The sequence below is a fragment of the Mustelus asterias genome, chromosome 24 (genome assembly GCF_964213995.1).
Source record: "Mustelus asterias chromosome 24, sMusAst1.hap1.1, whole genome shotgun sequence".
In the NCBI taxonomy this organism is placed as follows: domain Eukaryota; kingdom Metazoa; phylum Chordata; class Chondrichthyes; order Carcharhiniformes; family Triakidae; genus Mustelus; species Mustelus asterias.
Window position 1 is genome coordinate 35,347,733 of NC_135824.1, and position 11,631 is coordinate 35,359,363.

The 11,631-nt window shown below is 46.2% G+C and overlaps 1 protein-coding gene across 1 annotated transcript in view; it reads left to right on the forward strand.

Annotated features, from left to right (window-relative positions):
* Nucleotides 1-11,283: 11,283 nt before the first annotated feature.
* Nucleotides 11,284-11,631, forward strand: part of stard5 (StAR related lipid transfer domain containing 5) — a 29,426-nt gene continuing 29,078 nt past the window's right edge. Inside the window, exon 1 of the mRNA XM_078241547.1 lies at nt 11,284-11,525. Within this exon, the coding sequence (XP_078097673.1) occupies nt 11,436-11,525 (90 nt within the window). The 5' untranslated portion in view covers nt 11,284-11,435. The remainder of the gene's footprint in view (nt 11,526-11,631) is intronic.

Sequence of the window (11,631 nt, forward strand, 5' to 3'; positions counted from 1 at the left end):
AACGTTGTCCCTGTCTCCAATTCCTGCTCATTAGAATGTGCCTCACTACATGGCAAGTTCGCTATCTCCACTATAATATCCATGAAAGTCTGAGTATCTCTGGGAGGCAACAATTTTCTCCTGAATTCTTTATTGCGACATTTGATTATCTTACAACTATGGCCACTCGTTTTGGTCTCTCCTGCAAGTGTAATCATTTTCTCTGTATTTACTTTGTCAAATTCCTCCCAAGTATTAAATAACTCTATCAGGTCATCTCTCAGTCTTTTACTAGAGAAACAAGCCCCAGTCTGTTCAGTCTTTCCTAACAATTGTGCTCTCAATGCCGATATCATCTTTATAAATCATTTTCGCACATGCTCCAGGGCTTCTATATCCTTTTTGTAATGTTATTTTATACAATGTAATTTACAACCTCAGCTCCATGCGCATGATAGCCAATCTTTGAAGTGTTGCAATTATTTTCTTGAGGAAAACACGGCAGCCAGTCTACACCAGCAAGATCCCACAAACAGCAGTGAGATTTTTATTCATTGAAGGGATGTGGGTGTGGCTGGTGTGACGTTAGTGTCCCTTTAAGAAATGTGTTTATTAAATCATGTCCTCTGCAGAGCTCATAACTTTAGTTTTTTGTCATTATGGTACCGGCTAGTTACTTGAAGTCCTTTCATTGCTGCTTCAATGGCTTAAATGGGGTTTTGTTTATTTTTACTTTGGGATCTTTTATGCCCTTGCATTGTGTGGGGAGTGGGGGGGGGGGGGGTGGGGGGGAGAGATTGATTGGCAAGTTAAAGTCAGGTGGTTCCTCCCCAGGAAAAAAATCTAAGGATTCATTTTCAGTTTTCATTTAGAAAGGGAGTGGACATCAGGCTGAAAAACCGTGTTCTTTTCTCTCTCTCTCTTTTTGGTTTTAGAAATTCTGCTGTTAGCTGGAAGCAAGGTTCCTGGTCTTCCTGGAGTGGAAAATCTGCTGTTGATGGTTGACTTGCCTAGAATCTCTCTCTCCCTGGTATTTTGGGAAGCAATTCTGACTACAAGCTGGCCTGTGTGTGTCAAGAGGGCTGCTAGAAGTTACAAGGCTGGGAAGTTAGTGTTTCAATTCTCCACCCAAAGGACTAAGTTTCAGCATCACATGAGCATTCATATTTTATGTATTAAACCTGTGGCAAAGGTTTTGTTTATGGGATTTGTTTCATTCTAACAGTGTTTAGCTGTTAAGGTTTATACAATATCATGACTGTTTATTTCTTGTTTGTAATTGGAATACCTTATTGCTAACTTTTCTTTCTATACATGTTAACTGTATTCTTCGATAAACTTTGTTTGATAAAAGCTCCTTCGTGCGTCAGTCGAATCAGACTGAAGTGAAATATCTCCTGCTTACCCTAGCCAAATTCAAAGTGCAAAACGTATGATCCAGGCGGATTTCGTGAAAACACTTCAGAGATTCTGACCTGAATTATAATAGTGGCTAGGCCAGCATTTATTGCCCATCCCTAGTTGCCCTTGAGAAGGTGGTGGTGAGCTGCCTTCTTAAACTATTGCAGTCCAAGTGGTCTAGGTACACCCACAGTGCTGTTAGGGAGGGAGTTCCAGGATTTTGGCCCAGCGACAGTGAAGGAACGGCGATATATTTCCAAGTCAGGATGGTGAGGGACTTGGAGGGGAACTTGCAGGTGGTTGTGTTCCCATGCATCTATTGCTCTTGTCCTTCTCAATGGTAGTGGTTGTGGGTTTGGAAGGTGCAATCTAAGGAGATTTGGTGGGTACCTGCAGTGTATCTTGTTAATGGTACACACTGCTGTCACTGTACATTCGGGGTGGAGGGAGTGAATGCTTGTGGATGTTTGTCAATCAAGTGGGCTGCTTTGTCCTGGATGGTGTCAATCTTCTTGAGTGTTGTTGGAGCTGCACTCATCTAGGCAACTGTAGAGCATTCCGTCACACTCCTGACTTGTGCCTTGTAGCTGGTAGACAGGTTTTGGGGATCAAGAGGTAAGTTACTCTCCACAGGATTTCCAATTTCTGACCTGCTTTTGTAGCCATAGTATTTATTTGGCTAGTCCAAATCAGTTTCTGGTCAATGGTAACCCCCAGGATAATGCGGGATTCAGTAATGGCAATGCATTGAATGTCAAGAGTTAGATTGTTAGATTCACTCTTGTTGGAGATGATCAGTGCCTGGCACATGTGTGGCAAGAATGTTTCTTGTCAACTCAAGCCTGGATGTTATCCAGGTCTTGCTGCATTTGGATTTAGATTGCTTCAATATCTGGGGAGTCAGGAATGATATTGAAAATTATGCGATCATCAGCGAACATCCTACTTCTGACCTTCTGATGGAAGAAAAGTCAATATGAAGCAGCTGAAGATGGCTGGGCCTAGGACCTCCTGCAGTGATGTCCTGGAGCTGAGGTAACTGACTTCCAATCGCCACAACCATCTTCCTTTGTGCCAGGTATGACTCCAACCAGCAGTGAGTTTTCCCTTGATCCCCATTGACTTTAGATTTGCTAGGGCTCCTTGATACAACACTTGGTCAAATGCTGCTTTGATGTCAAGGGCAGTCACTCTCACCTCACTTCTGGAGTTCAACTCTTGCCCTGGTGGAACCAAACTAAGTGTCAGTGAGCAGGTGCTGCTTGATCGCGCTGTTGATGAGCCTTCTGTCACTTTACTGATGATTGAGAGTGGACTGATGGGGCAGTAATTGGCCGGGTTGGTTATGTCCTTTTTGTGTACAGGATATACCTGGGCATTACCACATTATCAGGTGGATGCCAGTGTTGTAGTTGTACTGGAACAGCTTGGCTAGGGTGCGGCAAGTTCTGGAGCACAAGCCTTCAGTACTATTGCCGGAATATTGTCAGGGTCCCCAGCCTTTGCAGTATCAAGTGCCTTCAGCCATTTCTTAATATCACGTGGAGTGAATCAAAGTGGCTGAAGGCTGACATCTGCTGAAGATTGCAGAGCTTAGATCTGATCTGTTGTTGTGGAATCACGTGGCTCTGTCTATTACTTGTTGCCTATGCTGCTTAGCACCAGTATAGTCCTGTCTTGTAGCTTCAACAGGTTGACATCTCATTTTTAGGTCTGGCTGGTGTTGCTCCTGGTATACCCTTCTGCACTCTTCATTAAACCAGGGTTGATCCCCTGGCTTGGTGGTAATGGTAGAGTGGGGGATATGCCGGGCCATTGTGGTTGAGTACAATCCTGCTGCTGCTGCTGATGGCCAACAGTGCCTCATGGATACCAAGCTTTGAGTTGCTAGATCTCTTTGAAATCCCATTTAGCATGACGGTAGTGCCACACAACACGATGGAGGGTATCCTCAATGTGGAGACAGGACTTTGTCTCCACAAGTGGTCACTCCTATCAATACTGTCATGGACAGATGCATCTGTCCATGACAGTATCGGGCTGCAAGGTGGCACAGTGGTTATCACTGCTGCCAGGGACCCGGGTTGGATTCCTGGCTTGAGTCACTGTCTGTGCGGATTTTGCATGGGTTTCCTTTAGGTGTTCCGGTTTCCTTCCACAGTCGTGCTGGTTAGGTGCATTGACCATGCTAAATTCTCCCTCAGTGCACTGGAACAGGCGCCGGAGTGTGGCGACTGTAGGATTTTCACAGTAACTTCATTGCAGTGTTAATGTAAGCCTATTTGTGATACTAATAATTTAAAACAAATTGGCACTTCTATCCTTGGAAAAAGCCTCTGACTTTCCACCCTGTCTATGCCTCTCATCATTTTGTAGACCTCTATCAGGTCTCCTCTCAGCCTTCATCTTTCCAGTGAAAACAATCCTAATTTATTCAGCCTCTCTTCATAGCCAACGCCCTCAAGACCAGGCAACCTCCTGGTGATCCTTCTTTGCACTCTCTCCAAAGCTTCCATGTCCTTCTCATAATGTGGTGACCAGAACTGCACGCAATACTCCAAATGTGGCCTAACCAAGGTTTTCTATAGCTCGCAACATGACTTGCCAACTCTTGTACTCAATGTCCCGGCTGATGAAGGCAAGCATGCCATATGCCTTCCTAATCACTTTGGCCACCTGTGTTGCCACTTTTCGGGAACTGTGGACCTGTACAGGAGGTTCTGCTGGAACTGTACAGAACTTTGGTTAGGCCACAGCTAGAGTATTGTGTGCAGTTCTGGAATCCACATTATAGGAGGGATGTGATAGCACTGGAAAGAACATAAGAACATAAGAAATAGGAGCAGGAGTAGGCCATCTGGCCCTTCGAGCCTGCCCCGCCATTCAACAAGATCATGGCTGATCTGAAGCGAATCAGTTCCACTTACCCGCCTGCTCCCCATAACCCCTAATTCCCTTATCGATCAGAAAACTATCTACCCGTGATTTAAACATATTCAACGAGGAAGCCTCCACCACTTCAATGGGCAGAGAATTCCAGAGATTCACTACCCTCTGAGAGAAGAAGTTCCCCCTCAACTCTGTTCTGAACCAGCCCTCCCTTATTTTGAGACTGTGCCCTCTAGTTCTGGTTTCCCTTCTAAGTGGAAAGAATCTCTCCACCTCTACCCTATCCAGCCCCTTCATTATCTTATATGTCTCTATAAGATCACCCCTCATCCTTCTAAACTCCAACAAGTACAGACCCAATCTGTTTAATCTCTCCTCATAAGCTACACCCCTCATCTCCAGTATCATCCTGGTGAACCTTCTCTGCACTCCCTCCAAGGCCAATATATCCTTTCGCAAATAAGGGGACCAAAACTGCACACAGTACTCCAGTTGCGGCCTCACCAGTACCTTGTACAGTTGCAGCAAGACCTCCCTGTTTTTATATTCTATCCCCCTCGCGATAAAGACCAACATTCCATTCACCTTCTTGATCACCTGTTGCACCTGCAGACTGAGTTTTTGCGATTCGTGCACAAGGACCCCCAGGTCCCTCTGCACAGTCGCACGATGTAATTTTTCTCCATTTAAATAATATTCCAATTTACTATTATTTCTTCCAAAGTGGATAACCTCACATTTGCTAACGTTATATTTCATCTGCCAGATCCTCGCCCACTCGCTCAGCCTATCCAAATCTCTCTGCAGACTTTCCATGTCCTCCACGCAATTCGCTTTCCCACTCACCTTCGTGTCATCAGCAAACTTGAATACCCTACATTCAGTCCCCTCCTCCAGATCATCTATGTAAATGGTAAACAATTGAGGCCCCAGCACCGATCCCTGCGGCACGCCACTGGTCACCAACTGCCAACCAGAAAAGCACCCATTTATCCCAACTCTCTGCTTCCTGTTAGATAGCCAATCCCCAATCCACGCCAACACCTTACCCCTAACTCCGTGTACCCCAATCTTCTGCAGCAACCTTTTGTGAGGCACCTTATCGAACGCCTTCTGGAAATCCAAAAACACTACATCCACCGGTTCCCCTCTGTCAACCACACTAGTGACATCTTCATAAAAGTCCAGTAGATTCGTCAAACACGACTTCCCCTTCATGAATCCATGCTGCGTATGCTTGATCGAACCATTCTTATTCAGGTGCTCTGTTATTTCCTCTTTAATAATGGACTCTAGCATCTTCCCAACTACGGACGTTAAGCTAACCGGCCTGTAGTTACCCGTCTTTTGTCTACTTCCTTTTTTAAACAGCGGCGTCACAGTTGCTGTTTTCCAGTCAGCCGGCACTACCCCAGAGTCCAGCGAATTTTGATAAATTACTACTAACGCATCTGCTATTACCTCAGCCATTTCTTTCAGTACCCTGGGATGCATTCCATCTGGGCCCGGGGACTTGTCTACCTTCAGTCCTATTAGTCTACCAAGCACCACCTCCTTAGTAACAGTAATTGTATTAAGGACCTCCCCTCCCACCAACTCTCGATCTCTAATATTCGGCAAACTATTTGTGTCTTCCACCGTGAAGACCGACACAAAGAACTTATTTAAAGTCTCAGCCATTTCCTCGTTTTCCACTATTAAATCCCCCCTCTCATCTTCCAAGGGTCCAACATTCACTCTAGCCACTCTATTCCTTTTTATATACTTGTAAAAACTTTTACTATCATTTTTTATATTTTGAGCTAGTTTAGTTTCATAATCTATCTTTCCTTTCTTAATCGCTTTCTTAGTCGTACTTTGTTTTTCTTTAAAGCTTTCCCAATCCACTAATTCTCCACTATTTTTGGCCACTCTGTACGCATCTGATTTTATTTTAATACTCTCCTTTATTTCCTTCGTTATCCACGTCCGGTTATCCGGACGGATGCAGAGGAGATTTACTAGGATGTTGCCTCGGTTGGAGAGTTTTGGTCATGAAGAGAGATTGGATAGACTGGGATTGTTTTCCTTGGAACAGGGGAGACTGGGGTTGTGGGGGGCGGGGGTGGGGGTGGGGGGGACCAAGATTGTCATGTATGAAATAATGAGGGTTATAGATAGAGTAGACAGGAAGACACTTTTCCCCTTGGTGGAGGGATCAGTGACCGGGGGAATAGATGAGGTAAGAGACAGGAGGTTTAGAGATGATGTGAGGGGGAGATGGGGGTGAGGGAACATGAGGGTGGTGAAGACAGAGAGCCTCATAACATTTAAGAAGTATCTTGATGTGCACTTGTGGCATACAAGGCGCACAAAGCTATGAGCCAAATGCTGGAAAATGGGGTTAGGATAGATAGGTTGTTGTTTTTGACCAGTGCAGATGTGATGGGCTGAAGGGCCTTTTCTATGCTGTAGACCTCAATGACTGTATGATTCTATATTTATGCAGTCTCTGTCTCACAACGTCTCCCCTCACTGACTATGTGCCTCTTACTTAGTAAGCCAGATGTGTTTTTACAACAATAGGCAATGGTTTCATTGTCATAATTTGACTTTTAATTCCAGACATTTTATTGAGTTGAAATCCCATCACCTGCTGTGTTGGGATTTGAATCCAGGTCCCCAGACTATTACCATGAGTCTCCGGATTACTAGTCCAGTGACAATATCACTATGGCACCACAAGAAAATAATCATTTCCTCGATAATGTTGCTGAGGAATAAATATTATAAGAAGTCTCACAACACCAGGTTAAAGTCCAACAGGTTTATTTGGTAGCAAATACCATAAGCTTTTGGAGCTTGCTGCTCCTTCGTCAGATGGAGTGGTCTCTGTTCTCCAACAGTGCACAGACACAGAAATCAAGTTACAGAATACTAATTAGAATGCAAATCTCTATAGCCAGCCAGGTCTTAAAAGGTACAGATAATGTGGTTGGAGGGAACATTAAACACAGGTTAAAGAGATGTGTATTGTCTCCAGACAGAATAGCTGGTGAGATTATGCAAGACCAGGGGCAAGCTGTGGGGGTTACTGATAATGTGACATAAATCCAACATCCCGGTTAAGGTCGTCCTCATGTGTGCGGAACTTGGCTATCAGTTTCGACGCTACGACAACGGATGAATGAACACCGCTCGACAATCACCAGGCAAGACTGTTCTCTTCCTGTGGGGGAGCACTTCAGCAGTCACGGGCATTCAGCCTTGGATCTTCAGGTAAGCGTTCTCCAAGGCGGCCTTCACGACACACGACAGCGCAGAGTCGCTGAGCAGAAACTGATAGCCAAGTTCCGCACACATGAGGACGGCCTAAACCGGGATGTTGGATTTATGTCACATTATCAGTAACCCCCACAGCTTGCCCCTGGTCTTGCATAATCTCACCAGCTGTTCTGTCTGGAGACAATACACATCTCTTTAACCTGTGTTTAATGTTCCCTCCAACCACATTATCTGTACCTTTTAAGACCTGGCTAGCTGTAGAGATTTGCATTCTAATTAGTATTCTGTAACTTGATTTCTGTGTCTGTGCACTGTTGGAGAACAGAGACCACTCCATCTGACGAAGGAGCAGCGCTCCGAAAGTTTATGGTATTTGCTACCAAATAAACCTGTTGGACTTTAACCTGGTGTTGTGAGACTTCTTACTGTGCTTACCCCAGTCCAACGCCGGCATCTCCACATCATGAATAAATATTGGCCAGAGTAATGCAGCAACTTTGCTCTTCTTCTTTGAATAGTGCCATGGGATTTTATACATCAATCTGATACTGCAAAGAGGATCTAGGATTAATGCTTCTTGTGGGAAAGCAGCACCTCAAAGAGTGCAGTAGTCCCTCAGCACTGCGCTGGGGGCATCAGGTTGGATAATGAACTCAAGTTTATTTAGTGGGACTTGCAGCTAATAACCTGACTCAGAGATGAGTTCATAATTAAACAAATATACACACATTGCTTAGTAGTTTAGTTTGAACATCATGTATCTGGTATCTGCATGTATCTGATTGATCAAACAAAAAGTAAATTAATTGTTGATGAGATCTGTTTTTTGCACAATGCTGCTCTCACTGTTTACAGCTGATGAATATAACCTCTATCTGACTGAAAATTTTTAGTTTAAGTGATGCCAACCATGGGCGGCACAGTGGTTAGCACTGCTGCCTCAAAACGCCAGGGACCCTGGTTTGAATCCAACCTCGGATCACTGTCTGTGTTTGCACATTTTCCCCATGTCTGGGGGTTTCCTCCAGGTGATCCAGTTTCCTTCCACAGTCTAAAGATGCATAGGTTAAGGGGAATGGCCATGCTAAATTGCCCCTTAGTGTCCCAAGATGTGCAGGTTAAGGGGATCAACCATGCTAAATGGTAAATAATCCCTTTTGGGGATAGGGTGGGCCTAGGTAAGATACTCTTTGGGAGAGTCATTGCAGACTCAATGGGCCGAATGCCCTCCTTCTGCATTGTAGGGATTCTATGATCAAGAGACTGATAGAGCCATAGAGATATACAGTACAGAAACAGGCCCTTCGGCCCAACTCGTCCATGCCGACCAGGTTTCCTAAACTGAACTAGTCCCATTTGGATGCGTTTGGCCCGTATCCATCTAAAACTTTCCCGTCTATGTATCTGTCCAAATGTCTTTTAAATGTTGTAATTGTACCCGCCTCCACCATCCAGATCTGTTGTAAATGTTACTTCAGATTTGGTAGAGAATTCTTGTGAATGTATATGTTGTTTAAGAGCCTGTTATGTGGTCAAATATTGCAACAGTAAATGCTTTTGGGGCGGGGAGGGGGTTGTGGAATGAAGGTCCTGCAGTGTGTATGTGAGAGGGAGAAAGAGACAGAGTGAGTTTAAAGTTTATTTATTAGTGTCACAAGAAGTTACTGTGAAAATCCCCTAGTCGCCACACTCCAGTGCCTGTTCGGGTACACTGAGGGAGAACTTAGCATGGCCAATGCCCCTAACCAGCACGTTTTTTGGACTGTGGGAGGAAACTGGAGCACCCAGAGGAAATACACACAGACACGGGGAGAACGTGCAGACACCATGTGGTGAACCATTGTTGGTTACCACCAGGAGTGCTGAGCCATGGTTTGGCCAGCACTATGAGTCTGTAGATATGTTACTGTTGGGGTTAGGGTTGGGCTGTTCTACCTGTTAATATAGTCCTATGGTACACCCCAGTTGGCTCCGCCTTCCGGGAGAGGTATAAAGGTCACTGCTCTGCCTGGTGACCCTTTAGTCTGGGATTGTATATTGTATATAGTAGCTCCGTTATTGTTGGCAATAAAAGCCTTTATTTCCCGGGTACATCCAGCCTCCCGTGTGAGTTATCGCGCATCACACCACATAGACAGGGACCTGAGCCCGGAATTGAACCCGGGTCCCTGGTGCTGTGAGGCCATGATGTGGAGATGCCGGTGTTGGACTGGGGTAAACACAGTGTGGCAGCAGTGCTAACTATTGTGCCACCAATCGTATCCTAGCGGGTGGGACAGAAAATTTGGTGGACTATGAAAAGGTCCATTGACCTCGGGCAGGAATTTCTGGTCTTGGGGCAAGCGCGACCGGAAATTCCCACGCTTAGTGTCCAAAGATGTGTAGGTCAGGTGGGGGGGATTAGCCATGGAAATTTGTGGGGTTATAGGACTAGGGCTGAGGGTGGTTCTGGGTGAGATGCTCAGTCATGATGTGGAGATGCCGGCATTGGACTGGGGTAAATACAGTAAGAGTTTTAACAACACCAGGTTAAAGTCCAACAGGTTTATTTGGTAGCAAATGCCATTAGCTTTTGGAGCGCTGCTCCTTCGTCAGATGGAGTGGAAATCTGCTCACAAACAAGGCACAGAGACACAAAATCAAGTTACAGAATACTGATTAGAATGCGAATCTTTACAGCTAATCAAGTCTCAAAGATACAGACAATGTGAGTGGAGAGAGCATTAGGCACAGGTTAAAGAAATGTGTACACACGACAGCGCAGAGTCGCTGAGCAGAAACTGATAGCCAAGTTCTGCACACATGAGGACGGCCTAAACCGGGATTTTGGGTTCATGTCACACTATCGGTAACCCCCACAGCTTATCTGGACTTGCAGAATCTCACTGGCTGTCCTGTCTGGAGACAATACACATTTCTTTAACCTGTGCCTGATGCTCTCTCCATTCACATTGTCTCTATTTTTAAGACTTGATTAGCTGTAAAGATTCGCATTCCAATCAGTGTGCTGTAACTTGAGTTTGTGTCTATGTATGCCTTGTTTGTGTGGCTTGGGTGTGGCTTTTGCTACCAAATAAACCTGTTGGGCTTTAACTTGGTGTTGTTAAACTTCTTACTGTACCTTGTTTGTGAGCAGATTTCCACTCCATCTGACAAAGGAGCAGCGCTCCGAAAGCTAATGGCATTTGCTACCAAATAAACCTGTTGGACTTTAATCTGGTGTTGTTAAAACTCTTAGTGTGAGATGCTCAGTGCAGACCAGATGGGCCGAATGCCCTCTTTCTGCATTGTCGGGATTCTATGGTTCTATTATCATGAGAGAGGGTGTTTTAAAGGAGGTGGAGCTGCAAACTGACTGGCTGAAGACAAGTGGCACCATCAGTGCTGCCTCTGGGTGTAACAATGAGTAAGCATTCATGCATTAAGTAGCTTGCGCTTTAGTAAGTGTGGAATTGACAGTGAATGAAAGCTGAGGGTGAGATAAGTGTTAGTGATAAGAGGGGAGTGTTGCTGCATCAATGCTGCCCTGTCTCAGACTGTCTGCAATGCAAGCTCCCTGCACCAGCAGCCACAGCAAGCTGCTCCCCGCTGATTGGTTGCCGCGGCTGTCAATCAGTGCCGGGGGCTGAACCTTCGCGCGGCCTGCCGGGAGTTGTAGTCCGCAGGGGTCCCCGCTGCCGCCGGAAATAGCCGGGCGGCTCCGGCCAGGGGACTACAACCCCCGGCAGACATCGCGCGCCGCTCCAGCCGGCTGGCCGGCGGGGATGGAGGAGAGCGGCGGGCGTGCAGCCTGCAGCCCGACAGCCGGCTCGGGAATGCCGCCTGAGCGGCCCCGCTCTGACTGAGGGAGGGGGCACCTGCACCCCCGGCCGCAACCGGCCCGCCTCCCGCGGGGGAGCGGCATGAATTACAGAGCGGCGGCGGACTCGGTGGCCGAGAAACTGCTCTGTTACAGCAAGGATCAGAGCGGCTGGAGAGTGAGCAAGAGATCGGTGAGGGGATGGGGATGAGGAGGGATGGGGATGGGGGGATGAGGAGGGATGGGGATGGGGGGATGAGGAGGGATGGGGATGGGGGGATGAGGAGGGATGGGGGGAT